This window comes from Mixophyes fleayi, chromosome 10 (genome assembly GCF_038048845.1).
Source record: "Mixophyes fleayi isolate aMixFle1 chromosome 10, aMixFle1.hap1, whole genome shotgun sequence".
In the NCBI taxonomy this organism is placed as follows: domain Eukaryota; kingdom Metazoa; phylum Chordata; class Amphibia; order Anura; family Limnodynastidae; genus Mixophyes; species Mixophyes fleayi.
The window spans coordinates 60,354,442-60,372,888 of NC_134411.1; the positions used below are offsets into that span (position 1 = coordinate 60,354,442).

Genomic DNA, 18,447 nt, shown 5'->3' on the forward strand with positions numbered 1-18,447 from the left:
AAACACAATACAGGGTGAGACAGCACGGTACAGTTAACAAAAAGCACAGTAACTCAGACACTCAATGTACAGCTAGATGATAGGTGAGAGCCCCCAGTGGGGTAGAGAGAGGCAGGAGGACCTCACGGAAGGTTTTAAGGCCCGTTTGAAGCTGGACAAGTTGGGGGAAGTTCTGATGGAGTGGGGGAGCTGGTTCCAGTGGATGGGGGCAGCAAGGGAGAAGTCTTGGATGCGAGCACGGGAGGAAGTAACCAGGGGGGGGAAGAGAGGCGGCGGTCGTCAGCCGAACGCAGAGGGCAGGATGGAGCGTGAATGGAGATAAGTTTGGAGATGTAGGGAGCAGTGAAGTTGGAGAGGGCCTTGAAAGTAAGAGTGAGGAGCTGTTAGGAACCCCTCTAGCCGGTACAGCACAATCCGGAGTCTGCTCTGCCAGTCAGGTGTTCACTGGAGCCCCTAGTGGTGGGGACAGACTTGGCCGCAGACTAGCAGTGGGTCGTGAAGTGCGTACCGACTAGGGAGAACCCAGGAAAGCTGAGTAAGTCCAGGCAAGGGTCGAGGGCCGGCAGCAGACAGGGAAACCAATACACAATCCGGGGTCAAGGGTCACAGGCACGATAGCTAGGTCCAGATACAGGCAAGAAGGTCAGGGTCACAAGATACACAGGCAGGGTCCAAATCCGGGCAAGGGGTCATACACAGGTAATCAGTCCAACAGGTTTTCACCAATACAAGGCAGGAGCAGGAGCAAGTAAAGCTAACAGGCAAACTGGACGCTATAACCGGCAGGGAGGCTAATCCCTCCCTGCCTTATATACAGACTTTGGCCAATCAGGGCTTAGCCCTGCAAAACATCACAACCCATGCCCCTGACATTAATTAGCCCGCAGGCTATCCTAGCGCATGCGCCCGGCTGGCTCACTTGCCGGGGCGCACCGCTTGTCACACTCTGCGTCCGGCCGTTGCCTTGGCAACGGTCTGGCCCGAGAACCGGAAGTGACGCCCCGGTCGTCATGGAGATGGCCGTGAAGTTCACTAGAACCAGGAAGTGAGTCGCGGCGGTGCCGCCGCTGCGGCTCCTGACAGGAGCTTGAACATGATTCTGTAGGGGATGGGGAGCCAGTAGAGGGATTGGTAGAGGGGGGAGACAGAAGAGGATCGGCGAGAAAGGAAAATGAGCCGAGCGGCAGCATTGAGTACAGAGCGAAAGGGAGCGCGATGAGAGCGGGGGAGGCCAGTAAGGAGGAGGTTACAGTAGTCCAAGCGGGAGATAATAAGAGAGTGGACAAGAGCTTTAGCGGCATCTTTGGAGAGGAAAGGCTGAATGCGTGCGATGTTGCGCAGCTGGAAGCGGCAGGATTTAGCGAGAGAGAGGATATGAGGGGCAAAGGAGAGAGAGGAGTCCAGGGTGACGCCGAGGCAGCGAAGTTGAGAAACAGGGGAAATAGAGGAGTTGAGAACGGTGATAGAAAGGTCGGAAGGGGAGGGGGAGTGAGCGGGGGGGAAAGACAATAAGTTTGGTTTTAGCGAGATTAAGTTTGAGGAATCTAGAGGACATCCAGAAGGAGATGAAGGAGAGGCAGGCGGACACCCTGGAGAGGAGGGAGGGAGGGAGATCGGGAGAGGAAAGGTAGAGTTGGGTGTCATCCACATAAAGGTGGTACTTGAGACCAAAGGAGCTGATGAGTTCACCCAGGGAAGAGGTGTAAAGAGAGAACAGTAGGGGTCCGAAAACAGAGCCTTGGGGGATCCCTACTGGAAGGAAGGAGGGGGGAGATAGATCCAGAGGTGGAGACGGAGAAGGTACGTCAGCAAGGTAAGAGGTGAACCAGGACAGGGCGGAGCCAGAGAGGCCAAAGGATTGAAGGGTGTGGAGCAAGAGCGGGTGGTCAACGGTGTCGAAGGCCGCTGAGAGATCCAAGAGAATGAGAAGGGAGAAGTGGCCCCTAGCTTTAGCAGAGAGGAGATCGTTGGGGACTATGGCCAGGGCAGTTTCAGTGGAGGGGCCAAAAGCCAGATTGGAGCGGATCGAGGAGGGAGTGATTAGAGAGGTAGGTGGAGAGGCGGCTGCAGACGAGCCTCTCATGTATTTTGGAGGCAAAGGGGAGAAGAGAGATGGGGAGATAGTTGGAGAGAGAGGTGGGGTTGAAATTATGTTTCTTAAGAATGGGGGATACAAGAGCGTGTTTGAAGGAGGAGGGGAAGATGCCGGTGGAGAGGGAGAGGTTGAAGAGGTGGGCGAGGTGGGAGCAGGTGGCGGGGAAAGGGAGCAAAGGAGGTGGGAGGGGATGGGGTCCAGGGGACAGGAAGATGGAGGAGAGGATGAAATGAGAGAGTGGACTTCTTCTCCCGTAGTGGGGCGGAAGGAGAAGAGGGAGTGGTGGCTAGAGGGAGCGGGAGGGTGGGAGGTGGGGGCCGGCGGGGAAGGGGAGGAGGAGATTTCGAGACGGATGGCCTCGATTTTAGAGGGGAAGAAGGAGGCAAAGTCAGTTGCGGTCAGGGAGAAGGGGAGAGGAGTGGCGTGGGGGACGACAGGAGGGTGCTGAACGTGGAAAAGAGGCGGTGGGGGTTGGAGGATACAAATACAAAGGGTGCCTAACCCAAATTTTGATGTCAATACTGCCGAAGGTGCTAATAATAGGAGTGATGACTCAAATAATGGGGTTAACAGCAAGAGCACCAGAAGGAGACAGGGGGGCTATTACTCATCCTGCACTCCTGTAGAAGAAAGAAATACGTATAACAGTGGTCTTGAATTTCTAGCCAGAGTACAATGGTGGTGTCATAAACAAAAATTAAAAGCTCCAGCAGCACCAGACATAACACAGAGAAATGATTCAGTAAGGATGTATTTGGATAAATTAACGACAAGACAAAATGATGATGGTTTTTCTACAGAAACCCCAGATGGTCAAAGAATGTTGAAAACAAAGTTTTTGAATGGTGTACAGAATGAGGTAAGAAGCCAACTCTTTACAGTCAGACCTGAGGCACTGTCTATGATAAAGTAATCTTTGCTAGAGGTACTTGGAGGACTGGAGGACCAGGAAGCAGAAAAAAGGGAAAAGAATGCCCAAAAGACTCCTCAGGTAACTGTACACCTGGTACAGGGAAAAGGAACATGGCAAGTAAGGCAGCAGCCAAAAGGATCAGAAACAGTAAGTGCAAGGAATCAAGGTGAGGACATGACTGGCAGATGTTTTTGATGTAAATTACCAGGTAACATGAATAAGGACTGCAGAAAATACAAGAAATGGCAGCAGCAGCAAAGAGAAACCGGCGGTCACCAGGGCACCATAAGCAGCAATCAATGAAGATATGGCTCCCCGTTGTCAACACCTTGTTCAGTTCTTGTAAACACCTCTGAAGAAGGTAAGCTGCCTGGAAATACTGTGCCAATTACACTGCCCACTGGTCAACAATTGGACTGCCTAATTGACACGGGAGAAAGCCAAACAGTATTGGGACAAGATCAAGTACCACAAAAATTAGTGACCTCAGATTATGTAAAAGCATCAGGGTTGACAGGACAGCCCATACACCTGAGGAAAAGTATAAAAAGTGAAGATACAAGTAAACAAAGACTGTACTCCTGTCCCTATAGAGTTTCTCACTTCTAACACTTGTCCTGTAAATCTACTGGGTGCCGACATGTTACAGTTAATGAGGGCATACATTAAATACACCCCAGAAGGGATGGAATACACCAGTCAACTTCCAGACAACATATCTAATCAGGTAGAAGCAGCAATACAGGTGTTTTGGATACAACCAAGTGAAAACACATCTCAAGATGAGGCACCACTACCACAGTGGCTGAAGGATGTACCTGAGAAAATATGGTCAAAGGGAAAAAACTGATGTGGGACTGTTAACACACTACTAATATGTGTTAAACAATATCCTTTGACTTTGTTACAGAATAAAGCAATCACAAAACAATTACAAGAATACCAAGGCAAAGGTATAGTAAAGAAATGTCGATCACCTTTTAATACACCTTTATTCCCAGTCAAGGAAAGAGAACAGTAAGAGGGAGGAGCTCCCGAATTCAGGTTAATTCACGATCTCAGAGAAATAAATAAACGACTGGTTGTAAACACACCCATTGTCCCAAACCCACATACCTTGCTGAACCAAATTCCTGTTACATCAATGTGGTTTACAGTTATAGATCTAGCAAATGCTTTTTCTTTTCTGTACCAATAACGAACGATTCACAGAAAATGCTGGCTTTTACGCATGAAGGAACACAATGCTGCTGGACCAGATTGCCCCAGGGAGGGACCACCAGCCCTTCAGAATTCTCTGAAGCAATGTCAACTGTCTTACAAGGTTGGTTACCGCAATATCCTGAAACTACCCGACTATTGCAGTATGTTAAAGACTTGTTGATAGCTGCTGATAGTGAACAACAGTGTAAAGAAGAAACGGTTTCTCTACTAACCTTTTTGTCCCAGCAGGACTGCAGAGTGTCCAAATCCAAGCTCCAAGCAGCACAGAAGGTAATTTTCTTAGGACACTGCATTTCATAGGTCACTAAACATCTGACGCCACAAAGAGTACAAGCGATACAACAGGTAAAAACACCTTTCAGCAGCCAGACTCACTAAGTGCAAGGTAGCATTGTTAAGTGCTTCACATGTCACAGTCAAACTGTGCACAGTATTAAATCCAGCAACATTATTACCCCTAATGTATGACTCTCAAGATTCAAAAGGAGGGAATAATTGTGAAGAACAAGAGCCGTCAGAAGAAAGACATTGTGATAGTGAAGGTGATGACGATGAATTGGGTGAAAATATTAACCACAATTTTTCTTTTTCACATGATTGCCTCGCTCTTATGGATATGGAAGCACAGACTCTTCCAAATGTTACTGACTCTCCCTTGTCTAATGCTGTGTATGAACTTTTTGTAGATGGTTCCAGGTATTATGATAACGGATCACCATTTACAGGATACGCGGTGACTACAGAAAATGAAGTAGTTGACTCAGGACCACTATCATTGATACTGTCAGCACAAGCTGCTGAACTGATATGACTCACCAAGGCATAGGAATATGCAGAAGGAACCACTGCCAATATCTACACGGATTCCAGGTATGCTTGGGGAGTGACGCAGGACTTTGGTCCAATATGGAAGAGCAGAGATTTCAAGACCTCTAGTGGTAAAGGCATACAGCATGCCAGTCTAATAAGAAACATGTTTAGAGCATATTTTCAGTAAATGGCCGGAGACTTGGCCAGTAGCCAAGGCAACAGCAAAAGCAACTGCGTAAAAACTGATTGGTGAGAATGTGTGCAGGTATGGTGTCCCTGAGGTAATTGAATCAGATAGAGGTACAAACTTCACAGGGGAAATAATGCAACACATAATGACAGATCTAGGCAAACAGCAAGCTTTTCATGTGCCATACAGACCACAGGTTAGTGGGCGAGTAGAAAGGTTAAATGAGACATTGAAACTGAAGATTCAGAAAATCATAGCTGAAAAAACAAAAAAACAAACCATGTCCAGAATGCCTGCCCATAGCCTTGTTCAGTGTAAGAACTGTGCAAATAGGAATAGCAAGCGGTCTCCTTATGAAATACTTTTTGGAACACTACCAAAGACAGAGCGTTATTATCCACAACAATTACAACAAAAACATGGAGATTTGACTAGCTATATTAGAAGTCTAACTGACTATTTGTATGTTCTAGCATTTTCTTCACTTCCAGAGTCTGATTCAGACCTACAGCCGCATAAGCTGAAACCTAGCAATTGGGTGTACTTAAAGAAACACGTGAGGAGAACTTTTGAACCAAGGTTCGAGGGTCCATATCAGGTCTTGCTGACCACCCCCACATCAGTGAAACTCCAGAACCGAGACTCCTGGGTGCACCATCACACTGCAAGATGACGCTGGTCACACTGGACACATAACCTAGATCTCTGTGATAACACAGACATGGGACCTGTTTGCCCACAACAAACTGCAGTATTTGAACCATGCATGTTGCAGCATAACACTAGTGTTTGTGTATGGGCATTACACCCAAAGGAATATGAAACACTAATAAAAGGTAGCCCCTCAAATGGTCTGCATAATCACATATGATGAAAAAAATACTAATCTACTGGTTGACCTACCCATTTTCAGGGTGTCTCATGAATATAACACATTTACAATGGCAAGGGAAAGTGTTGATATTTCGTAAAGGCCCAAATGTCACAGGTAGACATAATGTTCAAGTATAATAGCCTAAGTCTGCCTCAGTTATTCTTAAATATAGAGAAAATAGTAAAAATTATAAATGAAACAATAATGCTGAATGAACATTTAAAACAGATAAACTATACTAACAATCACGCAAAAATGGTAACGGTTATAGAAGGTAATGAATTAAAAGCTTTAGCCACCAAACTGAAGGATGATGTAGAGAAACATTGGTGGGATATATTTACCGGATAATCTCCATCTATGACTGGTATACTTAACTTATTAGTACACCCACTACTCATTATCACTGTGGTATTGATCATATTGATAGGATGGAACTGGTATATGTCATGTACATTCAGAAAAGTTATACAGAGATTGCAGCAGAGGCATGAAGAAAAGATACTTTTTGAATAAACAGGGGCAGAAGTGCTGATATCTCTACTCGTTCCCGGGTGAATGGTGAAAGACCCTTTGCTTTCTCACAAGAGACTGTACAAAAGTAGTCTGGGCTGCGTTAGATGTCACCATTTCAGGTCTTAAAATTTTTAACCTTTTATATATATTATTAAAAGGTGGGAGATTGTGAAAGAATTTCTAGGTCCTCAGTGATGATGGTAATAATGATATGTGAAGGAGTTAAAAATCTTGGTATTTGCCTTAAAAATACATTTCAGTGTAATCACTAGCTCCAGCCTTGACCTATCTCAAAGACCCCGGATGGAGGCCTAGCACATGGGATAATGGATGATGACATTGGGAGTACTGGCTCCAGTGAAAGTTGATAAGAACCCATAAAAGTGACATGAAGAGAACTAACTAGCTTTGTCAGAAGATTCATATTTACTCAGGAAAATATCAATTATGTGTTTCTATTCTATAACCAGATCAAACGCTTTTTCATGTATAAATGTATCCCACTAATAAACGAGCACAGCTCAGTATCTATCTTGACATTGGCATGCCTGTGTCTTGATTACTGATCTCCTGGTTAACCAGCATCTTTTCTCACTGATATCTGAAGGGACTTGATAAAGGAGAGGTAAAATTACCCTAACAGTACATTGGATAAACATACTACTTCTATGTGACATGATGTAAATCTGTTCATTTCTAAGTTTTTATAAAAAAAAAGTTTTTCTTCTTGTCTAATCTGACCTGATCAGCGGTACCTTTGACCAGTGTAAGAACAAATAAACATCACTTGCTTCAAAAACCTGCTTGGAAACTTCTCTATGCCGATTCCTATGACCAACAGATTAGACCCAACTCTAATCCGTTCCCGGGTGTTCTTAAATTTGGACCCAGCATCCTGTACCACCGCTCTGCCTGCTACCCATCAGCTCTGGCCAATGTGATAGGCCAGTGGGGATCCATTTACTGCTACCCTGATCCAAAGGAAGAGGTCAGGGTTACCAACCTAGGGTACAACAGTAATGGGGTACACTCGCAGCATCAGTTACCCAGAAGAAACCCGGTACTGGATGCCGGTAAGGAGCCCAGTGGTGGCAGCATTGTAAGCCCCTGCCACTGCACCAAGAGGGCGCATTTGGGATAACAAAAGGGAACGGTGGCAAAGTAAGCCAAGCCGGTTCCCAACAGCAATAGACAGGGTGGCATAAGCGGTCCATCCTGTCACACCTGCATTAGCCTGAAGGCCCAGCAGGAGGTCATTACCTGTTGTCATGCCTTATTAGAGAGACAGGATACCTCCTAGCAATGAAGACAGCAAATCTGAGGAAGTCACAGGATGAAGTGAAAGTTAAATTGTGTTAAATGCAAGATAGACGAACTACATAAATAATGCAACCAGCAAAATGTACGAAATGAATGTACATTTTGTTTAAACTGCACTAACCGCTTCATTTTAGCCCTTCCTCACTAAGCAGACTCTGAAAAATAAAAGCAAGAAAGAGGTTGTGGAGGGGAGGGGGGGTAAGAGCAGTATATCTTTATTGGAATTACATATCGGGATTAAAAAAGTATGTTCAAAAACACTTTCTATCTCACTCATCAATCGCCACAGAATGAAGTTCAATAGCCTGGACACAGCTCAATATACTGATCACCTTAGAGTCCTTGTCAGAACAATGTTTCCAAGCCTCTCTCTGATTGTACACAACTCACTTTACGCATTTTCATCACTTCTAGTGGTTTCATCAGGGGCACTGTTCACTTCCTGTGTTAGCTCCATTTTTTATTTTTTTTAAAGAGACCCAGATGTCCAATTAACATATCACAACAGTCATAAAATGCTTCACAGGAATAAGATTGTGAGGATACCAGCCTTAGCTGGGATGGCAGTTACCCTCAGTGGGATTCAACTCACTCGGGTAGACTAGAGAATATCCAAAATAAGGCTTTATTATGACAGCACAACACCACAAGACATTTACAAGATACAGGGTAAATGGTAGCATGTATCTGTTAACGCATAAATGATTAAAAAAAAATATAAAGTATTTGAAAAAGCAAAGGTTATCTTAATACTTACAAATTGCATATGCAATGGTCTGTATTCATCATGAAACAAGACAATATCCTCTATGTAAGACACAAGTTATATAGAAGTAACACCACCCCTCTTTACATACGTCACTAACCACATCACATACTAAAGAATATACCTCATGAGGACAAAGTTGGTTATATATAATCTCTTCATAGTACACAGATTTCTATGCCTAAGCAGGTCAAAGGGCATATGTGACCTCTTACACTCCTCTCTATATATAACTTGACAGCTGCTGACTATTTTAACATCCTATGAATAGATGCCCTATTGTGGGGTATAACATAGAAAAACAATTTAACCATTTCACAGAATACAGAAAGAAATCATTTGACCAACAGATTTTATACACATCAACATTGTTTTATCCAACATATATTTGTACCATAATTTTTCCATTACAGTATCCTCCAGCAGCCTTTCGCAGTCATCACTCCAAAATAATAATCTCAGTCTGTTTCAGAGTTTTATCCTCCCGCAATATTATCACTACCGATTAGCTAGACAGTGTCTGTATGAGCCAGTAACCCTGTCCTGGTAGGGTTTTCTCCACCAGAACCCAAATGCCTGGCCCAGAGTCCTTTTCGCTGATGTCTTGTACACCAGGATCCTCCAAGCTAGAATAGCTCTCTTGGCATTCTCCTCTCACTATATTCTTCTCTTTATATACAGGGAGTCGGGTCAAATGTCTCAATCCTCTCCCTTACATCAGCGGTCTCTCAGTTGACACTTTAGCTGTTAGATATACAGTCTCTGATTAAGAGACTTAGATATACAATCTCTTGATTATTCAATGAAATGGCTTAACTCAATTAGCTATTTGGCTAGATACACTAGACCAGTGGATCCCAAACTCTCTCCTTTCGAGGCACCCTTAGGGTCTCCTTAAATTATTCAAGGCACCATGTGACTGGATCACTTATAAATAACTTCTGGTATAAATTTATTTAACGGAAATAGCGCAGGACGCTTAGTTATATATTTGCATATGCACTTATTTTTGATATTGTGTATATTTTGGCAAGGGAAATCTTTCATTTCTGAGACCAGGGGAAGAAATTTGTTCCTTGTTTAACCTTGCTAGAATAGATGCATTATTTCTTAAGGTATATATCTGATACAATAAGCCTATGTGGATGGAAGTCTTTTTTGTGTTGTGATGTGGGGAAGTGGCTTGTTTGGGGTTTGTACCTTTCTTTGGGAATGTGTATTCTGGACTGTCTAAAGAGGGGCCCCATGCTAATTAGATATTTTGATGTGTGAAGGTCCAACATTGAAGGCAGGAACTTTTAATTAAGACTTGCTCCTAGATTCTCTGCATCTAAAAACCAGATGCAGGACAACACAGCATCTCTAGAATTTCATACATAAGTGTAAATATTGTTGGCTTTCTAATGCTTGCTCTGATCCCTGGTCGAAAATAGTAAAAGGGGAGAGCAGCCAGGCCCAGGGGCAGCAGTCCCTGCCCTGTCGCTAGTTAAAGCTATTGGAACTATCTTCCCGAGACCAACAGGAGGCACTGCACCTTCTGGACCCATTTAATTCCAGGAGGCTGGTTGTTAAGCCCCTACTGCAGCCACCAAAGCTGGCTGTCAGGGGGTGAAGAGGATCCAGGGCTGCCTCAGCCCAGGGTAAGTACTTTCTTTTTTATTACACATACACGCCTATGCCACCCCGTCTGTCCTTGCTGGGAACCGGCTGGGCTTACTTTACCATCCTTCCCTTTCATTATACCAAATGCGCCCTCTTACCGCAGTAGGAGGGGCTTACAAATGCTGCCACCACTAGACTCCTATACCGGCATCCAGAACCAGGTATCTTCTGGGTAACTGACGTTAGCGTATCTCGTTGCTGGTGTACCTGGGCTGGTACTCCTGACCTCTTGGAATAGGGATGCTGTGTATTTATTAGAGATGAGCGCACTCGGATTTTGTGAATCCGAGCCCACCCGAACCTTTCCGATCCGAGTCGGATCCGAGACAGATCCGGGTATTGGCGCCAAATGAAAACTTGAAACCGAGGCTCTGAGTCATAATCCCGTTGTCGGATCTCGCGATACTCGGATCCTATAAATTCCCCGCTAGTCGCCGCCATCTTCACTCGGGCATTGATCAGGGTAGAGGGAGGGTGTGTTAGGTGGTCCTCTGTCCTGGTAGATCTCGTGCTGTGCCGTTTAGTTCTGTGCTGTGCTGTGTTCTGCAGTATCAGTCCAGTGGTGCTGTGTGCTGTGCTTTGTCAATTTTGAGTTCAGTGGTGCTGCTGGGTCCTGTGCTGTGTCCTGTTCAGTCCAGTGGTGCTGTGTCCTGTGCTCTGTGCTTCTAAGGGCATAGTTATTTCCCCAATATTCCCAAGTGTTTTAAAAAATAAAAAAAGTTATTAAAAAAAATATCAAAAAATAAATAATTTAAAAAAGAATTAATTACAACCAAATTTGTAAAACCAATCCTGCAGTATATAAGCCCATTGGTACTGCAATATTATATTACCAAGTTCACTGATTCAGCAGTATAAGTCCAGTGGTACTGCTATTACAAAGTTCACTGATTCAGCAGTATAAGTCCAGTGCTACTCTCCTGTGCCGCATATAATTTTTAAAGGCTTTGCCGAGTGTGTGTGGCTTAGGGGTACGCTCTCTTGTGCTACATATAATGGAAAAAAAAATTTGGAGGATAAAGAAGGGAAAGATCAAGACCCACTTCCTCCTAATGCTGAAGCTGCTGCCACTAGTCATGACATAGACGATGAAATGCCATCAACGTCGTCTGGCAAGCCCGATGCCCAATCTAATAGTACAGGGCATGTACAATCCAAAAAGCCCAAGTTCTCAAAAAATAGCAAAAAGAGAAACTTAAAATCATCTGAGGAGAAACGTAAAGTTGGCAATATGCCATTTACGACACGTAGTGGCAAGGAACGGCTTAGGCCCTGGCCCGTGTTCATGACTAGTGGTCCAGCTTCACCCAAGGACCTAAGCCCTCCTCCCCCCCCCCTACAAAAAATTTAAGAGAGTTATGCTGTCAGCAACAACAACAAAACAGCAAAGAACTCTGCCTTCTAAACAGATGACATCACAAATCCCCAAGGCGAGTCCAAAGGTCTTGTTGGTTGTGAACCCTGACCTTCGCATCACTGTACGGGAAGAGGTGACTCCATCCAGCATTTGCAGCACGCCCTCTGCATATGCTGGAAGGATCACCCACAGTCCAGTTACAGATTTGGCTAATGAAGGTGTGAATGTTGTACACCGGGAGGAGGATATTGATGTAGCTGGCGCTGAGGAGGATGTTGATGATTATGATGCAGACAGATACCAAATTGCCTTTCTCAATTTCTATTTATATTCTAGATTATATAACGGCTGAATAATTTTCTATTTTACTCCTAGTGGAGAGGGGATCTGATGCAGACAGATACCAAACTGCCTTTGTCCATTTCTTTGTATATTTGAATTTCTAGTTCTACAGTCTATGCAGGCTGCTTTATTTATATTCAACTACAAGTGTAGGGCGGGGGGCATAGATAGCCACCAAAGTAACGTGGTCCATTTAATTTTACTTTCTAGCTCCACAGTCTGTGCAGCCTGCTTTTTTTATCTTCAAAGTATTTATATTTACAAGCCTTGTAATCTAAATTAACTAGAGGTAGTGACGTGGAAGAACTCCAAAAGGCAGTTTGGAAGCCCCTGTACAAACTGGCTCTATTTTTTAACTGAGTTGTCCCCCCTCCAGTGTGTACTCGGAAAGAGTTTTTAGTGCAGCGGGGAACCTGGTCAGTGAGCGGCGAAGGAGGTTGCTTCCTCACAACGTTGAAAAAATTATGTTTATATAAATGAATAATCAATTCCTCAATGAAGTACAGCACTGCCCTCCAGATAGTACAGAGGGACCTGTGGTTGTGGAGTCCAGCGGGGACGAATTGATGATGTGTGAGGAGGAGGAAGTACACACTGTAGGGGGAGAGGAATCAGAGGTTGAGGATGAGGACGACATCTTTCCTCAGTAGAGCCTGTTTAGTTTGTACAGGGAGAGATGAATTGTTTTATTGGTGTGGGGGCCCAAACAAACCAATCATTTCAGCCACAGTTGTTTGGTAGGCCCTGTCGCTGAAATGATTGGTTTGTTAAAGTGTGCATGTCCTATTTCAACAACATAAGGGTGGGTGGGAGGGCCCAAGGACAATTCCATCTTGCAACTATTTTTTTGGCATTATGTGACCATTCAACAGTCGTTTGCCATATTCAAAAAGTAAAAGAAAATGCCAACAAATTCAATAAATTAACTCAAAATTTAAATGTCCTGTCATTATTTAAAACAAGAGGTATTGACGTGCTAGAATTAGTGTAGTGTTAAGATGTTATAAACACTACACTTGGAACTTGGAGGAGGTATTGTGGACCCGGTATCAAATTTAGTACCGGGACCACCCCACTACGCAGTCCAGATACTTGTTTGGTGGAATTCTGACCAGTTGAGGGTGTATTTATTTTATTGTGGCCCAGGAATCAAATTGGGTACCGGGGCCACCCCAATACGCAGTCCAGATACTTGTTTGGTGGAATTCTGACCAGTTGAGGGTATATTTATTTTATTGTGGCCCCAGTATCAAATTGGGTACCGGGGCCACCCCAATACGCAGTCCAGATACTTGTTTGGTGTAATTCTGACCAGTTGAGGGTTTTATTATTATATTGTGGGGACCACTCTATACCACACTACCACTCTATACCACTCTATTTAATACTTTAATTCTATTTAATACTTTAATTCTATTACTAATTCCCATAAAGAGGAACTGCCGCTTCTATTTATTTAATACTTTAATTCTATTAGTAGTTACCATAAAAAGAGGAACAAATTAAACAAATTTTACCAAAAGTATAATATGGCTTACAAACACTACCCTTGAAAGATGGTGCCTTTAAATGAAAAAGTCAGTCTTCATTACACGACTATGTGCAACAGGGACAGTTTTTTGGTTTACAAAGTCAACCAATAACACTTCGACCCTGTCCGTCTTTAACATACTTGATGGGATGTCAATGATGAATGCTCTGTACCATGGTTGGAGGAGGTATTGTGGCCCCGGTACGAAATTGGGTACCAGGGCCACTCCACTATGCAGTCCAGATAGAGGTGTATCAGATATTAAACAACATTGACTGTTGCTGCAAAATTTTTAAATAATATTGTGGGGAACACTACACTACGCAGTTCAGATACATTTATTGGTGCGAATCATACAAGTTCAGTGTTTTAAATTTATATTGTGGTGACCCACTACTCTACGCAGTCCAGGTACATTATTCGGTGCGATTCATACCAGTTGATGGTTTCCTTATTATATATATTGTGGTGACCCACTCCTCTACGCAGTCCAGGTACATTATTCGGTGCGATTCATACCAGTTGATGGTTTTCTTATTATATATATTGTGGTGACCCACTCCTCTACGCAGTCCAGGTACATTATTGGTGCGAATCATACAAGTTCAGGGTTTTTAATTTATATTGTGGTGACCCACTCCTCTACGCAGTCCAGGTACATTATTCGGTGCGATTCATACCAGTTGATGGTTTTCTTATTATATATATTGTGGTGACCCACTCCTCTACGCAGTCCAGGTACATTATTGGTGCGAATCATACAAGTTCAGGGTTTTTAATTTATATTGTGGTGACCCACTCCTCTACGCAGTCCAGGTACATTATTCGGTGCGTTTCATACCAGTTAATGGTTTTCTTATTATATATATTGTGGTGACCCACTCCTCTACGCAGTCCAGGTACATTATTGGTGCGAATCATACAAGTTCAGGGTTTTTAATTTATATTGTGGTGACCCACTCCTCTACCAGTCCAGGTACATTTTTTGGTGCGCTTAAGACCAGTTGATGGTTTTCTTATTATATTGTGGGGACCACTCCACTACGCAGTCCAGAAAGATACCTCGTTGCAACGTTTTGGACTAATAACTATATTGTGAGGTGTTCAGAATACACAGTAAATTAGTGGAAATGCTTGTTATTGAATGTTATTGAGGTTAATAATAGCGTAGGAGTAAAAATAAGCCCAAAAACTTGATTTTTGAACTTTTTATGCTTTTTTTAAAAAAAAAATCCAAATCCAAAACCTTAAATCCGAACCAAAACCTTTCGGCAGGTGTTTCGCGAAACAAATCCGAACCCAAAACATCACGGAAATCCGAATCCAAAACACAAAACACGAGACACCAAAAGTCGCCGGTGCACATCTCTAGTATTTATCAGTGATCCAGTCACAAACATACATTTACTTTGCACCTTTCTTACATTTTACACACATTAATATTTAAAATATACATATTTACACTCCCAGCGCTGAGCGCCTTTTTATTACCGGCGCTGCAGCGCCTACACATACATTGCCATTTAGTTAAAATACATTTTTACACTAGGAACCGGGGTTTAACACCTACCGTGCTGCAGCGATGGGTGTTACTCACCCGGCGCTGCATCCCACATTCAAAATACATTTTTTTATTTATTTTAAAACACTTTTATTTAAACACTTTTCACACTACGCCTAGCGTCAGTGATTTAACCCCTCCAGGGCCATGCATTAACCCTTCCGGCGCCGGAGTGCATTTCAAGATGGCCCAGTACTCGGATATCTGGCAACAACAGGTCTAAATTGTTATAAAATTTGTGTCTTATTGTCTATCCACAACACAATTCAGAGATACAATAAAACAAACTGCAGTTATTTGTAGTGTATACTACTGCAGAATTGTTTAACCTTTATCATTTTCCATAAGCAATAACAGTCGGGACAAAACATTTCCATCATGGGGTAGTACAATATTATACTTTGCATTCATTACACATAAAAGAGAAAATCATGTTATCTCCTGGAAAACCAAAGCGGATTTTGTAGTCACGATATTGCATTGTATAAAATTCCCACTTGATAATTTCACATGCATAACCATGTTGATATATGTATTCACCCTATCATTAAGTTTCAAGTGATAATGGCTGGGAGCTACTTCGAAAGAAACCAATATTGCACAACACAAATCTGGACTCCGACACTTTTTCTAACACACAAATCCAGTAAATAACTTATGGCTGAACTTTGTACTTTTAGCTCATAGAAAGCAAATGAATGTATAGCCGTTGTTTATGTGTTCCGATTCGTAGATAACAATAGGTGGAACGAGTCAGTCATCCCAGAAGTCACAGTGCCATCTATGACCTAAGGTTGCTAATTTATATATGCACTTTTTTAAGTACAAAAACTTACACAGTCAATGTTGGATCACGCGCCGAGTTAGTTAATTTAACGATATCCCTATAACTAAAAACACATTCATTTGCAAAAATGATCGAACGCTACAGGTTATCTGTTCCTCCCAACTTATAACTTACCATCCGAACTAACAGAATCATATGGATCCCGAGAACCCTGCCCTGTGTCCCGATAATCCACACTGTTAAAGCCTTCCACGTTGTCATTTTCTTTGTCAGTTACTGGAACTACTGTAAAATGAAACATTTTCTTTTATACTTTTAAGTTACTACTTAAAATTTCCAGTTGCCAGCCAGGCAATACAGCTTTTCCGCACTTCCAAAGGAATTCCGAAACCATGGTCTCACTTCCTCCCAGGAAATTAACATATTCTCTCATACTCCACCCATCTTCTCAACGACTGAATAGACTGTAAAACAAACGATGAAAAATATGTGAATCTTTTGCCATCGAAGTGTAAAGTATTAAAAGTATATTCATACTTTATAATATAGTATGTTGTAGTTTATTTAATAAACTACAATGTAGTTGCCATGCTTTAAAGAGGACAGATATGGTAAATTATTTTAATTATATAGCAACAACGACTTATTCTGCAGCACTGACTAAAGTAAAATGTCATCTGTAGACTCCTGTGTCCTAGTGGCCACATTATAACTATTAGTTGTTCTTCTGGAGGCCTATGTAGGTATATGTTAAAATATGAAATCGGAGATGAAAAAAGAATAAACTACATACTGCTGATTCCCTCAGCATTACACTATACCTTAACAACGTTAATCTTATCACTATACATTCTTAACTACAAATAAAGACACCGACAACTCTGTAGTGGCAAATAACGTAAACTTTTTATTTATTTATTTATTTTATTTATTTATTTTTATTTATTTGTTTACTATAAATTAACCTATGAAAGGGTGGCGGCGAGAGCGATACAATCAGCTAACAACTAATAGCGAAACCGAACAGTGTATGGCCCACAGGCACTAACCACTGGTCCCAGGCTCCACAGTCCTATACGATCAGCCGGTGCTAAATCTGGCGTCATCGTGACCACTTCCTTCTGGGCTCCCCAAGACGTACGCGCATAGTGCAGGTCAAGGGGTCCTCGCACAGAGGTACTAAGAGCCAGGGTGCTTCGAAAGGAGCAGTGACGTGCGGCCAATCAGCGATAGCACCGTATGAATTAGTCGCTGATTGTAAAAGCTCTCCTGCCACGCTGGAGTCCTTTAACGGACACCCAGCCCGCCACCCATAGACCTCACTAACTGACCTACTCTCCAAAAAAGCTGCTCTACAAAAATCCAAATACCTTCTTCGGAAAGGTGAACTCCATCGTTCCTATAGAGATGCTCAAACTCAGATCTTATCAAGGGGTGATCTACCACTATTCCCCCTATTTCCAAAATTATTTTCTTTGTTTCCCTATTTAACTCGGAAACCATGGCTTTTATTTTACTGAAAGCTATCTTTGCACGCCAGTTAATTCTGGATATCATATTGAACCAGCACACCGATATTGAAGGCCACCGATTTTTAATGCTCCTCAGATCTTCACGAATGGCTATAATTAAGTCCAAAGACTTACCTATGCCCACATCATTACCCCCCAAATGTATCACCAACACATCTGGTGGGCCTGCTTTAGTAATTTCAGCAGTCAAAAGTGGTATCAAACGTTGCCATCTCAAACCTCTTACACCAATCCACCGAATATCCACTGGTCTTCCAAAGGCTTCTTTATTGTTGGCAAATTTATATCTGGCCGCCCAGAACACGAATGAATGCCCAACAAACCATATTTTTAAACTCCGAGTTGAACCACCTGCAACACAGATAATAGGAGTCATCACCAACAGGTTGCTCTCATATGCCTCACACCAATACACCTTGTTCCATTCTTGTTATTCGTATCACAGCTCCATGTAACATAGAACAGTTAGTTAACTTCTAAATGACTTAGAGTGACTTTTAATTACTTTTAATTTACTTTACAAAATATTAAAAGGGGATAGTGTTAACCCAAATGAAGGTAAAAACCATAACCCCGGAGGCACACCACTAATCAGACCTTTTTCAGAGGAAAAAATGGCAAAATCCCTTCATGCCCCCGTATAAAAACAACGGCGAGCAGCAGAGCCCAAGGTTAACACGGGAGGGGGTTGACCTACTGCGTACTGACTATTTGTTCGGCCTGATATACATTTTGTACACATCTGATTTCCAACGACCTAAAGCTTTAATGGCACTAACTGAAGAGCCCTCCTCAGCCGCAGCGCTGTAGCTGCTCCAATCCTGAAGGAGTGCGTACCAAAGCGCGACGGGTCTAAACCCTCATGCACTAACGCACGTTTAAATATGGCTGTGAACTGAAACTTCGACAGTGGAGACCTGTCGGCATGAATCAACCAGGGCTCAGCACCAGGTGGTCTAATTTTCTC

The 18,447-nt window shown here is 42.9% G+C and overlaps 1 protein-coding gene across 2 annotated transcripts in view; it reads right to left on the reverse strand.

Annotated features, from left to right (window-relative positions):
• The window catches only part of SLC12A4 (solute carrier family 12 member 4), a 1,264,335-nt gene that overhangs the window by 168,031 nt on the left and 1,077,857 nt on the right, over positions 1-18,447 (reverse strand). For both annotated transcript variants that reach the window (XM_075188833.1, XM_075188832.1), the window contains exon 2: positions 16,123-16,412. In XM_075188833.1, the coding sequence (XP_075044934.1) occupies positions 16,123-16,209 (87 nt within the window). In that variant the 5' untranslated portion in view covers positions 16,210-16,412. The remainder of the gene's footprint in view (positions 1-16,122; positions 16,413-18,447) is intronic.